Source organism: Ochotona curzoniae, unplaced genomic scaffold (genome assembly GCF_017591425.1).
Source record: "Ochotona curzoniae isolate NIBS_2020 unplaced genomic scaffold, NIBS_Ocur_1.0 scaffold_2587, whole genome shotgun sequence".
Taxonomy (NCBI): Eukaryota; Metazoa; Chordata; class Mammalia; order Lagomorpha; family Ochotonidae; genus Ochotona; species Ochotona curzoniae.
The window spans coordinates 13693132-13714816 of record NW_024467096.1 but is presented as its reverse complement, the minus strand read 5'-3'; the positions used below and the strand labels follow the sequence as shown (position 1 = coordinate 13714816).

At 45.3% G+C, this 21685-nt stretch overlaps 1 protein-coding gene across 1 annotated transcript in view; it reads right to left on the bottom strand.

Moving 5' to 3' along the window:
• MASP1 (MBL associated serine protease 1) overlaps positions 1-21685 on the bottom strand; it is a 68567-nt gene that overhangs the window by 14626 nt on the left and 32256 nt on the right. The window contains exons 5-9 of the mRNA XM_041002747.1: positions 19059-19206; positions 17630-17748; positions 16569-16647; positions 9743-9880; positions 8320-8394 (exon numbers count right to left, since the gene is read on the bottom strand). Coding sequence (XP_040858681.1) covers positions 8320-8394; positions 9743-9880; positions 16569-16647; positions 17630-17748; positions 19059-19206 — 559 coding nt within the window. The remainder of the gene's footprint in view (positions 1-8319; positions 8395-9742; positions 9881-16568; positions 16648-17629; positions 17749-19058; positions 19207-21685) is intronic.

Here is a 21685-nt window from a genome sequence, read left to right as displayed (position 1 = left end):
CTGCTTAGCAGTGGTGGGAAACTACTTCAGTTGTTTTGGCGTCTTGGCTGTTGTAAGTAATGCTGCAATATACTGGAAGGGCAGCGGTCTCTTTCACAGATTAATGTTGTTTTGCATAAGCACTCAGTACTGTTATTGCTGGGTCGCATAGCAATTCTAGTTTGAGATTTTCAAGTAACTTCTGAATTCACAGTATCTGTGCTAATTTTCATTCTCGCAAGAAGTTTGCTAGAGCTCCCTTTTCTCCATATCTCAGCAACACCTGCTATTTCTTATATTTTGATAATAGCCAATGCAAATTGAGAGAGATGACATCTCATTCTAATTTTCAGTTGTAGTTCCCTGATAACTAATGTTTTTTTTTTTTTTCTGGACCTGTTGGACATTTGTTTGTTTTCCTTTGTGAAGTATGTTTAGATCTATTACCTTTAAAAAAAAAAGGATGCATTTTTATTGGAAAGGAAGATTTCAGAGAGAAGGAGAGACAGAAAGATCTTTCATCCACTGGTTCACTCCCTTAAATGGCCACAATGGCTGGAGCTGAGCCAATCTGAATCCAGGAGCCAGGAACAACTTCTGTATCTCCCACATGGGTGGAGAGTCCCAAGGACTTGGGCCAGCCTCTGTTGTTTTCTCAGGCCACAAGCAGGGAGCTAGATGGAAAGTAGAGCAGCTAGGGCATGAACCAACGCTCATATGGGATTCTGGCACTTGGAGGTGGAGGATTAAACTATTGAGCCATTGCACCAGGCACTCTATTATCCATTTTTTTCTATTATACTTTTTAAGGTGGATTTTTTTATATTCAGTTGTTTGAGTTCCATATATTTTCTGGATCTTACCTCCTGTCAGACGTGTAGCTTACAATTTTCTTTTCTGTAAGCTATCATTTAACAATCTTGATGGCTTCCTTTACTGTGCAAAACTCTTCAGTTTGATGACATTTCATCTGTTTATATTTGTTTCTGCTTCCTGTGCTTTAGGGGTTGAATTAAAGAAAAAATAAAAAACCTTGCTTGCCTGTTTCAATGGCCTGAAGTGTGCCATCTACGTTTTCTTCTAGTAGTGTCACATTTTCAGTTCCTAAATCTGGTTCTTTGATCCATTTAGTGCTTAAATCTAGTTTAAGGCCCTAAATCTAGTTCTTTGATCCATTTAGTGCTTATTTTGGACATGCTGAGAGGTATGGGTATACTTTCATTTTTCTACATATGGTATTAAATTTTCCTAGCACCATTTATTGAAAAAACACTTCCCAGTGCATGTCTTTAGCATTTTTGTCAAAGACTTAGCTATAGATGCATGACTTAACTCTTAGAATCCCTATTATGTACCTCTGGTCCATTTATCTATTTATGCCAGTGTCACATCTTTTTTTTTTAAAGATTTATTATTTATTTTTATTAGAAAGGTGGATATACAGAGGAGGAAATACAGAGAGGAAGATCCTCCATCCGATGGTCCACTCCCCAAGTGACTATAATGGCCGGAGCTGAGCCAATCTGAAGCCAGGAGCCAGGACCTCCTACAGGTCTCCCACGCAGGTGCAAGACCTAAGGCTTTGGGTCATCCCCGACTGCTTTTCCAGGCCATAAGCAGAGAGCTGGATGGGAAGTGGGACTGCCAGGACTAGAACTGGTATCCGTATGGGATCTCGGTGCATGCAAGGTGAGGACCCTAATCACTACATCATCACGCCGGGCCCCCACATTTCTTAATTTACTATAATTTGATGATACATTGTAAAGCTGGGTAGCATTATACCTCCTGCTTTATTCTTTTGACTCAACATTGCCTTGGTTATTTGGGGTTTTTTATGGCTCCATGTACATTTTAGCAGTGTCTTTTTCTACTTCTGTGAAAAATATCATTAGTATGTTGATAAAGATTGCACTAGTCTGAAAATCACTTTAGATGATAACACATTTTAATGATATTGGGTCTCTTTCTCCATGAAACATGGATGTTTTCTATTGACACTGATGTATTTTCAATCTCTTTTGTCAATGATTTACTGTTTGCCCCAGACACCAGCAAGAATCATTCACTGGACTGTCAAGTGGTGTCAAAGGCTGCTGACTAGTTCATGCCTCTTGATTACTGTCCTTCCTGCCTCCTAAACCACTATTCCTATTATGTCTATGATCTCTCTTTTGGGATCTACCTGTTTCTGAAGGCTTCTCTTCATGCCTTTGGTGCTGGTGTTTGCCTTGAAAACTCCGTGACTCTCCTTTCTTTTCTGCAGATTTCCAACATCTGAAGCAATCTGCCCCATGGCGTCTGTATCATCTCAAGGCCAGTAAATTTCAACTCTGACCCTAACTCCGCTCTCCCGGCTTTGAAATTCACTATTTATTCGTGCCTGCTTAAATGCCAGCTGGCTTGCTCAGAAACTCTTCAACCACAGCCAAACCAAATCCTGGTCTCCACCCTCCATAAACTTTTGCTGTTGTTCCAGATGTCTGTTAATGTCTCTAACCAACCACATCCTTGTTGCCTCTTGTATCTTCAGCCCCCATATTCACTCGTTAAGTTAGTGGTAAATCACTAGGAGAAGCAGCAAAGCTGCTGGTTATTCACAGAGGGTTTATTTCCTCTTTAGACCCCTGATAGGAGAAACAGTGCAGAGGCCCCGTACAGAGCAGTGAAGCATGTGATACAAAATATATAAAACATAACATCTACATGCACCATCGACATAGGAGTGTACTGTGTTTTGATGAGCCAATTGGAGTGTGGACACTTGCTGGTATATTCTCTTGGAATCCTGCTTAAGGGCTTCTCTGGATGTCCTTCTCGGAGTCTCAGGGCAGATACAGGACCATCAGGACCATCAACAGGAGGAGCTGTTGGCCATGGGTGGAGCCACCCCACAGTCAGAAGGACTTGGAGGAGTTCCAAGGCTTTCCTTTTATAGACAGGGAAATGGAGACTCAGGGAGGGAAAATAGTTTGTCAAAAGATTGTAAAGCCAGTTAGATGTGGGACTGGAACTTCTTTTCCTTGCTTTTAGCACATGGATCTTGTCTTGCCTTGACCTCTGGCCTCTGGAAATCAGGGTGTGAACCTCTTAGAACACACTTTCAGGTGCACTCTCTAATTTTCCCACACACCATGGGTGCTGGGCAGCCTTGTGAGATCTGAGCAACTCCTGCTCTCCTGATCCCACCCTTTCTTCCAGGTTGCTGTCTAGAGTATAGCGGGAGGCAGTGTGGGGCTTCTCTTGTCCCAAGTAATCAGTGGCACTGGGGTTCAGGTTGTCTTTTCAGATGATACATGTCAAAGCTGGGGGAAGACGTCACGCTTGTCTCAAGTAGCAGGTGAGATGCCCTGTGATGTCAGCTGGCATTTGATAAAGGCGAATGGGCCCAAATTATGCATCTTAATCAGCAGTAGGAATTTAAGAGGGTTGAGCAGACTTCACTGCTGCTTTTCTCCCCTAATCAACATAAACCTTTGAGGTTACTCTTTGTCTTTTGAAGTTCCCTTAATAACCTAAAGGAGAGAACTTGGAGTGCAAGAAACTTTTGGGGACCAAATCCCAGAGATAAAAGTTTCCTGAGGAATTAGCCTAAAAGAGAAGGGATACCAGGTTGTGGTCCATGTCTCCCCAATCCTGACTGGTACTTTTTAAGCAGAAGGGATAGAATTAATTCCCCTAGAGGGAATATCTGGAGAAATAGAGGGTTGCAAAGTTTAGTTCAAAGTAGGGAGATATTTCTGATCATTGGATTCAAACTCAGTTGTGCCAATCATGGGACCAATAGATTTGGTAAGTGATTGGGGTGCACAATACCACTGGTGTAAGGCCCAGGCAGGAGAGGAATGCTTGGATTGGCCCAGAGGCTTTCTAGTCCAGCTTCCTCATTACATGACTAGGGAGAGTGAGGTGCTGGGAGGGGAGAGAACTTGGCTGAGGTCACAGATGCAGGTCTCTTGCCTAGAGCCTTTTCCTTCTACCACAACACTGCCTTTTCAGGGTCCCAGGGGCTGTCTTGGGAGAATGGGCTCCCCAGTAGGTCAGTGTGTGCCATCCCCTGTGATCTGGTCAATAACATGGAGTGTGCGGTTGGAAGAGTGTGCTGCAGCCTCCCCTGGGCTGGGCCAGGGTACAGACAGGCTCTGAGGTTAGGAATCCGCTCACCGCTCCACCTGGAGCTTCCCCAGGCCCTGCGGGGAGCCCATCTGCTCCCAAACCCAGTCCACATAGTTGGCAACTTTTGTGTAGACACCATAGACTTGCTTGCTGCCACACTCTTCAGGGCCTCCCCAGGATACCAGGCCTTGGGCTACCCAGTGCTGATTCAAGTCATCAAAGATGGCAAAGGCTCCACCACTGTCTCCAAGGCATGTGTCCTTACCACCTTCATAATAGCCAGCACAGAACATGTTCTCGGTGACACTGTAGTTGCCTGAGCGGGACTCATAGCTGGTTTTGCACTCAGCCTGTGGCACCACAGGCAACTTGACATACTGTAGGACATCTGACAAGGTCCGTGTACCACTGCTGATTATCTCATCCACTGTCACATTGGGATTAGAAATACCCCAGCCCGCTACCAGGCCCAGCATGTGGGGGGCTGGGCCTTGGGGCTCTGGCCTTGGCAAGCAGATGGGCATGACACGGGGTCCCAGGGGCACGGGATCCTGCAGCTGCACCAGAGCTATGTCATGGTTATAGTTTTGGATGTTGAAGTCTGGGTGGAGCAGCACCATGGCAGCTGAGCTGTTGACAGCTCCTGATTTGTCCCGCACATCGTGCAGTCCCAGGTAGACTGTGACGTGCTCCTTTGAGACTGGTATCACTGTGTTGTCCCTGCGCTGTGAGCGTAGCACATGAGCTGCAGTGAGGATCCAGGACTCAGAGAGCAGGGCCCCACTACCAAACCACTTGTCATTTGGCACCCTTGAGGTGTCCTCCACCACTATCAGGGCTTGCCATGGGAAAAGGCCGGGCTCAGCATTCCGACCCCCGATGATCCGCTTGACCAGGTTTGGCAGAGAGCGGGAGGGTTGGCCACACACTGCAAGAACAAAGAGACAAAGACTGGTCAGGTCAGCCGCATGAAGAAAGTTACAAAGAGGAAGTTGGATCTTGTCCACTGTAGATTATGCCACCATGCACCCTGATGTGCCTAAATTATGCCAGATTGAGATTGTTCTAACCTGATATTTTGGGGTCTCAGTCTTCCTGGGCTGGCTCATCTTCAGTTTAGTCCTTCTCTTGCTGGGACAAGCACTGGACCAGAACATTTCAGTTTCTGTCCATCCCAAGCTGCTTCTGTCTTGCTAAGACCAGTGCAGACCTAGACCCCCTTTAGCCAGGCCTATCTCTAATAGTGGTTACTTATCTCTCTTTTCCCCAAAAAGCATCTTATGCATGTAATGTGGTCCATACTGTGGATACTTCCACTTCCATGGGCAAAGCAAGATGAAAGAATGCTGCAAGACTGGCTAGCAGATCACAGCCAACGCTAGACCAGGAACTGAGACTCCTGAGCATGTGACCTGGCTTCTCTGTTTCCGATGTGACTCTGAGTCAGTAAGTTTCCCTCCCAAGATTTTGATTTTGATTTTTGACCTGCCAAATGAAGCAGCTGGTCAGGGTGATCTCCAAGGATCATTCAAATTCCAAATTCTTTGAGTTTTTATTTCATTTTCCTTGGCCACCTGTATTTCATAGGTTGGTAAAACATTTCAGAGACTAAGAGATGAGCTCAAACTGACTTGACTATCCAGTAGAACAGCAGAAGTTTAACTAGATCCTAAGACAGCTGTCCTGTCTTTGGCCCACACTGCCTCATTAATGTAAGTCCATGGCTATGAGAGACCCAGCCTTTCCTTCTCTGACTTAAAGGACCCATGGTCTGCTACTCACTCACTGAGGACCCAAGGAATCCAAGGTCAAGGAAATGTGGCATAATCTACATGCAATGATGCATGAGCCCTGCCCTGGGCTACCCATCATTGCATCCAGGAGTTCTGTTGTACCTGAAGGGGAAGGAGAAAGGTCTGAGTAACTTCATTCCACTTAGTGGCACCCTGAGCATGCACATGTACCACCAGCCTCCTCCAGCCACGTGCTTCTGCCCCATGAGCAGAGGGTCTTCAGTAACAAGCCCCCGCTGGCTAAAAACAATGTTGCTTGGACTTTTTCCATGAGTGTGGACCTCCTTCAGGTTGTAATTGCCAGGCTACCGTCTTGACTTTGAGTGCTCCCAATAGTTCTTCAGAGACCCAGGAATATTTTAGTTTTCTTGGCAACTTTGGGAGGACAACCTCTTAGTGAGCTAATGATTTTCAGATGTTCTTCCTGATGCCAAATGCTTCTTGTATGATCGGGGGTACCCTGTCATTCATTCACCCCAGTCCAGATGCAAATGGGTAATTACAACTCTGGTCTGCTGTGCTCTTTCAAAGTTCAGGGCTGGCAAAAAAGAAGGTGGCATCAAGATAGGTTTGTGACTGGCTTGGCATAACAATCCATTCAGCGCTGAGAGACCTCATCTGGGGAAGGACATATCTTTGGCTTAGTAAATGGTCACAAGAAAGCCAGTGCTGAATAGCATCTTTTTCTAACAAAGGCACCATTGGCAAACCTCAGATCACAGAACGTCAGAATCGAAGAAACCTCAGAGAAGAATTTACAGATGGAGAAATGAAGGCTCCAGGAAGGCAAGTGATTTGTTCAAGGATCTCCAGTTTCGTTTTCTCATTAAACTCTATTTTTTGTTCGATGTGCCTTTGACCTTTCAAGAGGTGAATGATGTAGTAAACATTTTGGAATTCTCATTGAAACTGGGTCATTCTTACCAACTGCAGTCATTCCTTATTTTTTCTCTCCTTGGAAAAAGAAACTTTTAAATCTCACAGCTTCAGCTGTTCTGAAGTCACAGGCTCTAGAAGACAGTGTGTGTGATTCTCCTGGAGTTCAGGTTCCTGAAGATGACATGTAATACGATCAGAGCCAGAGAATGGCTCAGCATCACTCATGTTGATGTCAGAAGTCTTGGGGTTTTCTTCCAGCTTTTCCCTTAGCTCTTTAGAGCCATGCTTGAACAAATCACCACAACATTCTGATCTTTAGCTTTCATGTATTTGAAATAAGGTGCAAATAACATTTCTCAGCAGGCTCTCTGGAAGGGTAGACATCCCAATGCTGGGCAAAATGGCTTTTTCCACCATCACTTGCATTCTGTTGTAATCTCAGTGTTCTAAGAGGAGAAAATTTAGGAACTTCTGGCCTGATCCAATAAAAATTACATGGCTCTGCCAAACTCTAGGTATTAGAATAATTTTATGTTTCATAATATTCAAGATGCTTTGTGCAAACAAGACTAACCTCTAAATGCTAATGTGCTCTTTAGTTCTTAAGGATTAGTGGTAGATAATCCATAGCCTTTCCATTGTAATGTCAATAACAAGTGCTACTAGAATATACCATTCATCTAATATGCTATCTCAGCTTATCTAACAAATTAAGGTAGTAAGATACAAATGTCACCCAATATTAACCACACTGTAAAGCTGTTACTATTGTTGGTGCAAGCTTGCAAACAGAATCAGGAAGAACACTTAATTTTCAGTGTTTCTCACTGTTATCCTTACCAGGTAGATTATTTAGTCACTGACATGCTTGCTTTTAAAAATGTTAAGTATGGCAAATATTGAGTTTAATATTTTCCTAAGTCACTGGCTTCATCCTACTGTGTATATTTGGACCCTGTAATTTTCTCAGGCAATTTGCATGTATGGGCATTGTGATTATAATGAGAACAATCTAAACAGGTAATGACAATGTCAAAGCAAATATCAGAGGCTTCGGTATGCAACTGACATTATAAAATTCTAGTCCCATTTTTAAGTGACGTCTGTAGGTGAACACTGAGGAAGGCAGCAATCAGAAAGACTTGAGCACATTGCTGCTTGAAAGAAGCTATTACTTTGTGCCATAGTTATTTGTTATCTGTGTTACATTGCCATCTCCTTTAAATGGAATAAGTGCTCCAGGACAGGATGATCCCACTCCTGAGTTCCCTGGAGCAACAGCAGGTGCACACACAGATTGTTTTGGATGAAAAGTTTGATGGAAAAGGTGCAGAAGTAGACAGTGAGGAGAGAAGAAAGGTATTGGTATGGCTGAATAGGCTGAATTTATAGTTTGGTTGGTTTAAGAAAATGTATGGCTGTCTCTGACCTTCAACCTTCTGAAGCCATCCCTTACAAAAAAATCAAAGCATCATGCTTGATAACTCTGTTAACAGCAGAGCTTCGGGGACCTTAGGGAGACCTCGAAGCAAAGGATTTGGAAGTCAGGTACCTGGAAGGCAAGTGGGCAGCCTTTTCCCCAGCGCTTCATTTATCCAGATGCCTTGGGCTGAGCAGGTATACACACCTGTGTGAGGGGAAAAGGAGGAAAGTGGAAAATGGTTTATTTGTAGTATGTGGAAAACAGATCTTGGTTCTTTCCTCTTCTAAGGTGGATCATAGCAACAGCTTTTCAAATGGTCTTTCTGGTGCCATTCTTTCTCTGCAACTTGAAGGATCAGACCATGTTTCCTCCTCAGCCCCACTGGTTCCTCTTTGTCCTTACAAGTGAACACAGCTCTCTTTGGTGCACTGACCAAGGCTAGCACTGGCTCCTGCCTGTATCCCAAGCTGTGCTGCCAAGCCCTTGGTAGCACTTCCTCCTCATGAGTCACAGAGACTGATTCACTCAGTACTCTGCAGCACAATGCCCTTCTCTGCTTCACACACTTTGCTAAGCAGCATTCATGGCCACGATCCCATTTGAGTCTCACGATGACTCTGTAATCTGTGTCTCTGCTCCCTTTGTGAAGACAGAAGACAGGAGACTTAAAGAAATTAGAATTTTCTTATTACTTTGAGTCACAGAGGCAGAGCTGGTGGGCCCTCCCATTAACCTAGGGCTCCTTTTCTGTTATGGACGGAGTGCAGGGTATTGGGGTGCTACATCCTCATTCTTGGAATGTGACCTGAGAAGTGAGCTGAGTTAAGGCACTGTCTGCAAGTGCTTCTCCTCAAAATGCTTTGCACACCTTTGCAGGGGCCAGTGAATTGGCCATTGTTGTCATTTGCCCTTAAACCTTTGTGCTGATGCACAGCTCCTGGGGACAGCAAGGGCTGTACCTGTCTGTGGGCATGGATGTGATCTGGATGGGGACAGCTGTAGCTGGGCTTGAGTCATAGTTAGAAGTTGTGCTGGGCTTTGTGATGAGGCAGATCTGCCTCTCCCTGAACTCCCTCTTTCCTCCCACACCCAGACCCTAAACATGTGAAGGGATCAGGTCTATGAAGAAAGAACTCTTTCCAAGCCCACTGAATGGGTGCTGGTTGGGCCAGAAGGATGCTTAGCCAGAAGATGAGGTAGAGATTAGCCAAGTTCATTCCTGGGCAACATGAAGGGAAACTGGGCTTCCACTTGGCTGTTCTTTCTTCTCTTAGTTGGGCCAGCCTTGTGGACCCTTTGTGAGTCCATCAATAGGGGCTTTTCTAGGGAGTGTAGCTAGATTTAAAGATAAGAAAAAAATGCCTGGGTTTTGGTCCCTAGTCTTAATTTCTGCAACCTCTTGAGGGCAACCTCAAGAACTCAGAGGATGTGTGAATGGGCTGAGGGGAAGCTCTTTGCATTAGGGGACTTCACTTAGAAACCATGTTTTAGAACCATGTTTTGGCCCCGATGTTCTAGGTAAGAGAAAATTGGGTCAACATACTGGGCTTACCTGTGATATTCTGCAGCATCTTGTAATAGGGCTCCTGGCAGGTGTATCTGATATCAGATTTGTATGTAGTAAGGTTGTTACTTGTGAAGAAGGTGATTAGCCCATGCTCCAGTTCTGCTGGGACTCCACAGTCTACCACTGAAAGAGAAAACATGAGATGCCTCAACTGCCTTTCACTTCTCTTATTGGGCTATCCATGAGACTGTCTCAAACAGATGTGCAGAGAGTGAATTATGCACAACTATTTGAGTCTGAGTGGTATGCCTGGATTATGCAGTATATAATCTGTTTCACTTCCAGCAGCCCCACTCTTGGGGTTTCTCCCATTTATTTATAGTGCTGCTCTGTGGTGAACTCACCTGAGTTCCTATTAATTTCAGGTGGGGGTAGATCTCATCTGTTCCCTACTGTGAACCCTCTCCTTGGCATTCAGTTCTATTGTACAATTCTCTTTCTCAGTATGAAGCTCGTTGTTCAAGGAGAAAACTTCGGCTGACATGGACCAAATAATCCATTGTTCCTCCAGTCCCGAAGCACAGGCTGAGTAAGCACCATTATTATGCTCACATTGGAGGTTGTCTGACACACACACACACCAAAACAAACAAACGAACAAAAAACCAAAGCCAAGCTAAAATCCAGCTCCTGCCTGAGTGCACAGCTCCAATCTGTTTGTTCTCCCCACAGCATGCTTGGTACAGAAAGCAGGATCTGGGTCAGCATGAATTGATTTTTAGCCTTCATCTGCTCATTTCTCCAACTGTTGGTAACTTGGCATTGAGGATAACTGTAGTTTCCATGTAGAATATGACCAAAGATACCTGCTTCTTAGAAGATGTCTTTGGGTGAGCTTCCATTCTAATCATGTCTTCCAGGAGTCACCAGCACTGAGGGTGTCCAGTGTGATGGTGTCCGACATCCTTGGTTGAGAACCCAGCCCAGGGTCCTCCTCTAGAGGATGATGCTCATATCACTCAGGGTCCTCCTCCAGAGGATGATGCTCATATCATTTTAGGTATGATGACCTTAGAGAGAGTCCAAGAACCTTAGAGGGATCCTAGAATTTCATGGCTGGAAATGAGCCTCTATATTTCACAGATAAGCCCACCCAGTAGACCTGACTAGTCTGAGGTCACACTGTGGCTTACTTTCAGGGTGAGAACTGGATCTGACCTAGGACTCGAGGTTGTTCTAGTAAATGAAGCTAACTGTGCTTTAGGGACTGCTTTCCAGTCAGCTCGCCTGCACCAGGTACTAGCTGGCTCATATGGGTGCTCATTGTCAACCAGTACTGCCAAGGTTTCCCCTCCTCCTGGATGTCACTTGCTTTCTTGAGAAACACAAAGGGGATTTTACCCCTAAGTGCAATTCAGACACTGATTTTCACTTTAGGATTCCAAATTCTCCTTGCACTACAGCATTATCTACCTTAAAATGTATGTGATCTCAAGGCCCTCTGGCTTGAAGAAAAAGGATGCAAGAAGGGAGTAAATATAATTTTCTCTTATCCACAAGGAAGGCAAAAGCTAGGAAAACAGGTTTTATCCTGGCCCCCAGTTCACTGACAAATAATTCACATTTATTGTGATCACCCCAAACATTCATGGCAAGGGAAAACATGTACAAGTCAACACTAGGATGAGAGAAGTCATGATATTTCTTATTAAAACTATAAGTAGTTTAAATCTGTTTTCCTGCTGAATTGCAGTGCAGGATTCTCTTTCCCTTTTATGCAATGCACTGGTGCTTAGACATTGGGGCTACCCTGACCCCCTTAGCTTTGGTCTGATTGTTTGTATAAATTTGCCTCAAGACCTAACTACTTCGTTCTTGATAGAGGAATTCAGAGCTGGCTTTGGATGTGATAGGTGGCTCGAGCTAGCAGGATGGCATGTGCAGCTTTCCTATTGCTCTAGAGAAGCACCTTTGCCCTTGGACACAACCATTCCTATAGCCAGATAGATGGGTAAATAGGTATTGGAAAAGATAGGCTCACATCTGGGGCTGGTGTGATGTTACAACTGGCTAATCATCTGTCTTGTGGCACTAGCCCCCATATGGGTGCCAGTCCATGTTCTGACTGCTCCACTTTTGATTTAGCACCCTACTTGTGGCCTGGGACAGCAGCAGAGCATGACCCAAAGCCTTGGGACCTTGCACCTACATAGGAGACCCTAAAGAAGCTTCTGGCTTAGGATCTACTCAGCTCCAGCCTGAACCAGTGGATAGAAGATCTTTCTATCTCTGCTTCTCATTGTAAATCTGCCTTCCCAATAAAAATAAAAGATTAAGAAACAACAACAACAACAACAAAAAGAAGAAGAAGAAAGAAAGAGGGCCCAGTGTGGTAGCCTCACAACTAAATCCTTGCCTTGCTGTGCCAGGATCCCATTGGGTGCCAGTTCTAATTCCAGTGACTCTGCTTTCCATCCAGCTCCCTGCCTGTGGCCTGGGAAAGCAGTTGAGGATAGCCCAAAGCCTTGGGACCCTGCACACATGGGAGACCTGGAAAAGACTCCTGGCTCTTGGCTTCAGCTCAACTCTGATCATTGCGGCTGTTTGGGGAGTGAATCATTGAATGGAAAAATCTTCCTCTCTGTCTCTCCTCCTCTCTATATATCTGACTTTCCAATAAAAAATAAATACATCTTTTTGTAAAAAGAAAATAAAAAGAAAGAAAAGCTTATGTCAGCTTGGTTATGGTGAGCTGAGAAGAAATGCTTCCCATGTCTCCCTTGGCAGGCAAAGAACCTTCTCTGGATGGGCCCTCCAGACTGCCCGCCCTGGTGAGTGCCCCAGAGCACAATCAGCATACACCAGACTCCTCCCTGCTCCTTAGTTATTCCACCTTCTTCAGTTTCTGTAGGTCCTGTCCTGTTCTATGGTGTTCTCTTTAGGCATTTCCACAACTGGAATCAAAACATCCTCACTCCTAATCCTTGGACTTGTGCCTTCACCTCCACCCCACCAGTCTCACTGTCATCTCCAATTGTCATTTATTCTTCAGACTCAGCTTCCTGGACCTGCAGTTCTGAGCATGCTACAACCAGAGGTTTCATAGAGAACTGCCCGCAATCCTGGTGCTCAGGACTCAGCCCCCTTCCCAGCCTCAGGTTTACCACCTTCAGAATAGCCACTTCAGCATCACCAGACAACTCAGCATGCCAAGCTCTGCCCATCCCTGCTGTCTGGGATGCCCTGTGCCCATGCTCTGGCTACCCATGAAACCTTAGTCACACACAGCTTCTTTGTGGCAGCCTTTCTAACTATTCTAACTGGACAGGACAGCTTTTCTGATCTATAACTATTCACATCCCTCTGACATCACATGTCATATGTTGCACTTATTTGGACATGCATAAAATTTTCCTTTTGAGTTATGCTTTCTTCTATCACACTGAACAATGCCTGTTAATACATTTTGGACTTCAAATGGTTTATTTTACAGATGCTTGTCTGGTAGCCAGCCCATCTCCTCCCTTGGTGGCACCTCTATCACAGACTATACCTATAGGTCACCAGACCACTCACTGTCCACTCATCTGTGATTCTGCTCTCATTAGGTGGCCATTTAATTGCCAAATAGATTGGGTAGTCACAATGTAATTCAAGGGTTCTCAGACATGGGTGTACAGAGTTTGTTCAGGATGAAGCAGAGATTCCAGCACCTTTGTCATTGTTTATGATAGAGTGACACTCCCCAGTACCAGAGTGGAGGATCACTGCTTTCAGTTGTTATGAGTATCACTTTAACACCTTTAATCCAAGGATATAAGAAATACAAAATTTGCAAGTCCTAGAAGGAAGACCTTTCCATGTTGGAATTTCAGCCCTGCCTTAGGTTAGAATAGAAGCAGTGGTTTGTGAATAACATGTCCAAATTCTCAAAATCCACACCCTATGAACAATGATTTGTTTTACCTACTCATGACTGTTAACATAGTACCAACAGATAAAAGCTGTAAAATAAAGCCACAGGTATTCTGGCTCACTTGAATATGAAGTAGGGCCCAGATTAGAAACCTGGGCCCACTTCAGCTTGGTTAGCATAAGGCCACATGATTGTATACTGAACCCTGTGTCTCTGGGACTGAAGGCATTTTTTTTTTTCATTGAGAAGAGAATAAAGCCCTTATTGATACTTAAAAAAAAGAATCCCTCATTGTCTGTTATTTTCCAAAGTCATGCTTGAATGATGCATGAATCCTCAGAAAAGAGGATTTGTTTTCATAAACCCAGCAGCTTCCACTGCTGTGACTGTGCCGACTCTTCCAGCATCCGTCCTAATCTTCATTGACATGGGCAGTGGAGGGTTGATGGGTAGGAGGGGGTAGAGCAGCATTAGCCCCAGTGAGTGATCCAGTCCTGGATGGCCGCATTTGATGGGGTCCCGTCATTCATTCTGCCACTTGCTCTGACTCCAGTGGACTCTCCAAATTGATTTCTCTTTCTGCCACCACGGTGAGGATCAAAGAGGGTTCAGGAGACACAGAGAAAAGGGTAGCAGAGAGAAGAAGAGAGGAAGAGAGAAGAAAAAGAGAAAAATTAGCCAGCAAAGCAAGAACAGTTCATGCAGGAAATGCAGAAATCACTCCACCAGAATTGATTAAGGATGCACAGTGCAGGTACAGCCAGCGTAAAGGACAGATCGCAGTTGCGGAATTTATGCATGCTGAGAGAATGCATAGCCACACACCCTGCCTCATGAGGGTGATGAAGTTCTGCCCCCACAGAGGACTTTGCAGTCATACGATTCAATACCTGTCATTTGACAGCATTGAGAGCAGAGCAGGATTTTTCACCACAACAAGGGGAGGAAGAAGGGCCTGGACCACAGCTCGTGATCCCCACTTCAGGTTCCAGAGTATAACTTCAGTCTCTTCCTAGTATTCCACTCACATTCCCTCTCTTTTCAACTTCCCTAGGACCCAGCAATGAGTGAGTGAGTGAGTGTGGGAAACAGCTGTGTCTGAAAAAGGAAATCTAGTGGCCTTAAATCAGCATAGAATAGGGTCATCACAGGGCAGGACATTTTCGCTTTTCCTTAGCAGGAAATAACAAGGTATTCTGTTGTTTGAAAAGTCGTATTAAAACAGCACTTGTCAATATAATAGTACCTTTTGTTGAAACAGAAACTGCTTCATCACAGAAAAATATTATGAATAGTACTCCCCACTTTTGACACCTGTGAGTGAGGGAAATGTCATCTAGGAAAAAGTGTCTAGGAAGTGAGGGGATTAGGTTAGGAAGCAGGGGGACCGAAGCTTTTGCTACACTTTTCATTGTTCCAGCTACTCCCCATGTGACAAACGTGCTAACCTGTTTAGTCCACAGAACAATTTTGAGTGCAGGAAACTGAGGTCGTATCAGTCTGAGTTAGTTGCTTTGAAATGTTCAATGGCTAGAGTCTAAATGTGAAGCTTTCTGATATCCAGTCTGTCCCGAAGACTCCATAACCTCTTTACTCTTTGCCTTGTCCTATACAGCATGTGTCCCAGAACTCAGCCTCAGCACTCTATAAGAAACCACATGTTAGAGTTGGGGGTGTCTGCCCCTGAGAACTCCTCCCATGTTAGGAGTTATCTTTCCCATCTGAATTCCTACAGAACCCTGCCCAGGCATCCAGGAAACATTTGTCGAAGTCGTAACATGCCCCGCTTTCCCACAGTGGGCCCTTACTCAAGCCACAGCATTACAGGAGAAAGAAAGATTGAGAACACACTCTGCCTCAGTGTTCTCCCTGGGATTTACATCAAGGGAGCTGTGTGGCATGACAGTGTCCTCCTTGGCCCAGTGGGAACTTCTCTGTCTGCTTGGTACACTGGTGGACATTTAGTAGGAAGGGAAGAGGACAGCACCCCAAAATCTTTATGAGAAGTCATGGAATGGAGGCAGAGGGAGCAGCTATTCCCAAGTGTTGACTCCTCATCTCAGAGTTCTAAAGTAACTGCCACCCCTTCCTTCATTCCTGTTTGCTATCACTCTACTTCCTTGTTTCACTGCTACCATAAGGCAGCTTCTAAAACTGTGGTCTGGGCTGGGGGAGGGAGTAATGGTTAGAAATTGCTAGATATAGATGGGCTTTATTATAGAATCACTGGTGTCTATGGAGAGGCTTCAAAAACTTTACTAAAGATACTTGTTACAAAAATATGCATGGATTTAAAATGTTACTTGCACTCAAATAAGCCAATTCTTCCACAGACTTTTTTAAGGGCTGCTGTACTCTAGGACACTAAACTTAGCCCAAATTTCTTTACATTACAGTAGAGCTAATAGACCTGTCCATGGTCAGAGTGCATGGACTGCAGAGGCAAGGCAAGAACTGAAGTCTATGGAAGAGCTCCATCCCCTGTGCTACACTCACAGCACTCCCTACAAATCCCTAAACTGTCTCAGAAAACTTAGTGTATATAGATATGGCAACACAGAGAATAGCAAAGTCACTCTGTTCTGGGTACCAGCACGTAAATTGTTTCCTGAATTAGCAATGGGCTGAGTCCCTACCTGGGAACACACTGTCCCTCCAGCTAGTTTGGCAGCCTATTGGCAGGCTGAACTGACATCAGAATTCAGAAAGCAAGGTGTGGTGCAAGAGAAGTTTCTGTTGGGATCCTAAAGTGTTATTGCTGAGTGGGGTGTGTATACCCTTATTGTCCTGTCTTCAAGTGTTCTTAAGTCTTGTCTCCATCCATCTTAAAGTATTCCTACCAAGCTTTCCCTTTTGTGTTGTCTGTGCTCAGATTTTATTAGTGTGTGTCAGGTGTTTTGTGTGTGTGTAAAGGGAGCACAATATCTTTGGCAATCAACCATTTTGTTTTCTTACTTTTGCAGACAGGAATCTTGTTACTCCATGTCCCGTCCTTCAGACACTCAATCTGAAAAGTATCCATCTCCATGTCATCCTGGGAAGAAACAGCAAGAAAAGAGCGAGGGAGAGACAAAAGGAGGTTGAATGGGGCAAATATTTCCTTAGCATCCAAATGCACTGGATCTCCAAACATGGCTCTCCTCTGTGAGGACTTCCCACCCATGGGCCTCCAAGGGCAAGCTTGAAGGTAAAGGGAAGATGATGCCACTCACACAGAAGCCAGGACTGTGTGCAGGAAGGCACTGGGGAGCTTGGTTCCTAAGAGAAGCCTGTCAGCTTGACTTCTTTTCTGGAGCAGTTGTTCTCAAACTTGAGCAAGCAGCATCACCCAGAAGGCTTATTGCAGTGGACTCCTGAGCTTCACACCAAAAATTTCAGATTCTGTGGGTCTGGCTTGCCCAAGAATGGGCATGGCTATTTCTATCAAGTTCAGGGTGATGTTGCCTAGGGACCCCTCTCTGAGAGTCATTCTCAAGAATGGTGGTCCTATAGTTTGGCTACACGCAGTACTCAACTGGAGAACAACAAAGGACAACCTATTCCTGTCCCAAGCTCTCAAGATTCTGTTTTAACTGATCTCAGAGAAGGTGGGCTTTTTTTAGTTTTCAATTTTAACCAACTGATTCCTAGGAAACTACTGTTCAGTGGACAGGAATATAAGGAATGCTCATCTGCCACCTGCAAAACCCTGTTTTCCCTTTCCATTATCCCTCCACTACCTATCCCATAAGCCTGATGACCATTCTGAAGGTTTTTATCATGATTAAACAGCTGCATTGCCCATAGTTTTAAAAAAAAAATATTCAAGTGAGGTCCTATTCTTATATAAAAAAAAAAAAAACTTCTGCCGTTTCAGGAAGTGAGAGACAGTGTGGGATGCATGCTTTGGATTTCAGGAACATTTGGAAGGAAACTGTGTTACAGGTGCTTGCGATAAGCTCTGGGCCATCTGCTTCAGGGGACTCGGGAAGGTTTGTCGGGTTTGGTTGTTCCCCTCCCCAGACTGGGCTCTGCACCTTCAGCACTTTGTAGCCTGTGTCACAGCTGATGAGCACTTGGTCTTTGAAGAAATACGTGGTTTGCAAGGGCTCAATTTTCCCCTGGATGGGAGGCTGTAGTTCTGAGCACTCGTTTCCTGGTGGGCAACAAATGAAAAGACAGCAAGTGAAAAAACAAGGCAAGGTTTAACTACCAAGAAACAGCTTCTAGAATAAAAGGCTTGATGGGGTAAAAAGCCCACAGAACAGAGTGCCAGGGGCCTGGCCTTCTCAGGCTTGCAGGCAACTCTGGAACTATGAGTCATTTTCCAACTTGGCCCCGCATTTTCCTATTCATAACATGAGGTCGTTGACCAGATGAGCTCATTAAAACTAAGGGCTGGAAAGCATTCTATGTGCCACTGGATCCAACTGTGTGGTGCTTCCTTTGTTACATCTTTATAGGTGTTGTGGAACATCTATGTGCATTTGTACAGTAACATGAAACTAAGTGATTCCAAGGCATGTATTTTCAGCACACGAAGTCCTCCAGTTCAGAAATTCAATTTTTTTCTATTCTGTTGAAATTTGTGCCCTTGTAACGTCATTCACTGAGCATAGCTTTCCCTGTGGGGCCTCTAGAATATTCCCAATTGCCCTTATCCCTGGATGCTTCTTCAAAGCCTTAGTGGGACTCTGATCATAAGCCCAAATCTGATGAGACGGTCAGGCCTGTGCCTATTCCTGTTATATATATATATATATATATATATATATATATATATATATATATATTTTAACTCTTGTCAATGCCCTTTCTGCTTCTCTCTCCAGTCTAGGCCTTGGATGTGACAATATAGGCAGGGCATCAAGATTTATGAACTGAATTAGTCATGCCCGGCTGTGATTTTCTTGTCACTGATATTCATCCTCCTCTTACTTTAGTTGCTACAGACCTCTTAGGTCAAGTGGTGCTATTAGTTTTGGACCAAGACTGGTTGGCTCAGGAACTGGAGGAATGAGATCCATTGGCTTTGCCAATCTAGTGATCCAGAAGGAAGCAAACATTCAAAGCAGAAAGGAACAGTCTGAACATCTGGTCCACACCTAAATTCCCGATCCAGACTTACAGAAGACTAGAGCTGGAATGACCCACTTCAGGTCTAATGGCTCACCATTTGAGGGATGGGAGTGAGGAAACAAGATAATCTCCCTCCCATGATTGTTAAAGGGCAGTATGTTTTGAAAATGACCAGAGTAATACAGCAACATGCCTGCCCTTGGCCCTGTTTTATGGATGAAAAATCACATGAACCTTGGTCCCAATTTCCTCTACTGGGAGCCCCACCAGAGTCAACAGTCCTGTGAGTGTTGAGCACAGCTGCTCTGTGTGGGGAGTATGCAGGTGCGTATGAGTTGTGTGCACACTCACATGTGTGCATGTGCACATGTGGGATGGGTGAGTTACCTGCAGCTCTGTATGAGAGCTTCCAGCCCCGGTTCTCTCCTGAGTTGTCACTGCGGAACAGAATCTGGACACTGTGGCTCTGTGTGCTGATGGCTTCTGGGGCTTTCTCTCCACAGTAGGGTCCCCAGACATTTTCACCCACTTTAATCTGAGAAAAGTAAGAGAGAGAAAGCATCACATATGAGCAGATGTAGCGACTGATGTAGGCAGCCCCTCCACACTGCACTGCAGGACCTCCCTCCAAATGTTGAGTGACCACAGATTAATGGCCAGCAAGAAGATAGACTCTGATGTCCAAGAACTGTCAGGAACTGAAGTCTGCCCATAACTTAAGTGATCTTGGGAATGCACACTTCCCCAGGGCCTATAGATAAGAGCTTTATCCAGCTGAAGCCTTCATTTCAGTCTCACAAAACCGTAAGCAGATAATGTAGCTGAGCTTATTATGACCCAAAGAATGGTTCAAATAGGAAATGGGTATTCCAGAGGCTCATGTTGTGGCATAGTGGGTTATGCCTACATTTGTGATGCAACCTCATATCAGGGGTTGCTTAAATCCCATTAATGCTAGTTCTAATCTAGCTACCCACCTGGGAGACCAATAGAGCGTAGCCCTAATTCTTGGGTCCCTGCCACCAATGTGGGAGACCCAGATGGAGTTCCAGGCTCCAAGCTTCAGCATGACCCATACCTTGCTATTCTGGCCATTTGGGGAGTAAATCAACAGGTGGAAAATATGTCTCCCCTTTCTGTTTGTCTCTCACTGTCTTCCCTCTGTGTGTTACTCTATATTTCAAACAAATACATACATATTTAGGAATAAATAACAAATTTGAAAAATACATGTTCTTTTTCATATGTGAAAATAAGCAACAACAAAAAGTTGATGCCATAACTATGCTTCTGCCAAGGCAGTGTTTAGATGGCCTCTAGGGGCCTGGGAACTTGGACTGAGACTGGCAGAGCAGAGTGGGCCTGGGAACTCCCCCATGTATTTGGGTCACAGATGGGATGGAAGTGGTGGTGGTAGTATTAGAACCCTAGACTGGCATGCTGATGTGGTATGATGGTGGACTGGGCTTGTAGACTCATTAACATCCTTGAGTCCAGGCTGGACTCAAGGATGGTATCCCAGGCTAACATGTATACAACAGACTGGTTCTGGGGTCCCAGGTGGGCAGGTGGAGAGCTCCAGGCCAGCACGCTGCCCTATCAGAAGACCCAGCTTGTGTACCATGTGTTTGTGGGCATGGAGACTGTGGATTGGCCAGGGAAGTGGGTATAGGATGTGTGGGAGGGATGATCATTGAAGGAATACATTACAGGTAAGGAATGGTTTCTGGGGGACCATGACTTCCACTGATGGGTCCATTGTACTTGGAGATAAGCAAGGGGGCTGAGGCCGAGTGGTTTGGAGGGAAGTAGAGGAACTTTCTGGATCAAACTGATGTACCTGCACATGTGGGAGACCTGAGCTGGGCTAGTTAGCATCTAATATTATTGACCATCACCCACTGACACACACAGTTAAGGCTGGGAGCCCACCTGGCATGGCTAGATCACAATATCTGCCAGCGAGTGTTGGAACAGGGGATGGGTAATGTTAGGCCAGGTTATGACATTGACCAGTACATGAGAGAACCAAGTCTGGTGCAGATTCTGTGGGGGATATGTGGGATTACTCTGTGGAACTGCAATATCTACCGGTTTGCTCAAGAGTTGGGGTGGGTGATGGACTGAGCTAGGAATGATCATGGAAGCCCCAACACTCATGGAGACTGGACTTGGAAGCGGGCTGCACTGGTCCAGGCTATGGCACTAGTAGGCACATCCAGGAGTAGGGCATAGGGCAGGTCAGGTTGTAACATCCACTAGCACATACTAGCCAAAAGAGAGGGGTTAGACTATGTTCAGACTATACTGGGCAAGGGCCTAGCACCTGCTGGCACATCTGAGTTTGGCAAATCTAGGTCTGGCAGTGGGCCTGGTGGGGGAACTTGGGGAACTCCACTGGTGGGCTGTAGCTCCTGCTGGTGAGCACATGAGTCAGTGCTGGGTGTTGGCCAGGCTGAGCAAGACTGCTCCACTTGTCAGCAAGTTTGTGGGCTGGTTTTGGCAGGGAGAAGGGTGAGAAGGGGTAAGCGGAAGAGGCAAGGCAGACCGGGTAGAGCTAAGCCAAACCTTAGCACCCTGGCATGTGCAGTAGCCAAGATGGAATGCAAAGTACCAGTTTGCATGAAACCAGGGATGGGAGGTAGACTGGGCAGGCTAGATATAGCACCCATCGTGAGAGTTGGGACTGGGGGTAGGCCAGGCCAGGTAAGGTTGCAACATCTGATGGCAAAGGTCAAGACAGAGGATGGGCTATGCAGGGCTGGGTCAGAGGAACCACCAGCATGTGGAAGCTCTGTGGCTGGGAGCAGGCCTGATCAGGGAGCTTGGGGACACCCCAGCTGGGTTGTTTTTGCTACATGAGCTCAAAAGTCAGGATGGGATGGGGGTGGCAAACTGGCTGGACATGGCTGTGGTATACCTTGACATGGGTGTGAACTGGGTTTGGGATGTACCAGACTAGGTTAGGCTCTACCACCTGCTGGTGATCACAAGAACCAGAGTAGGCGTAGAAC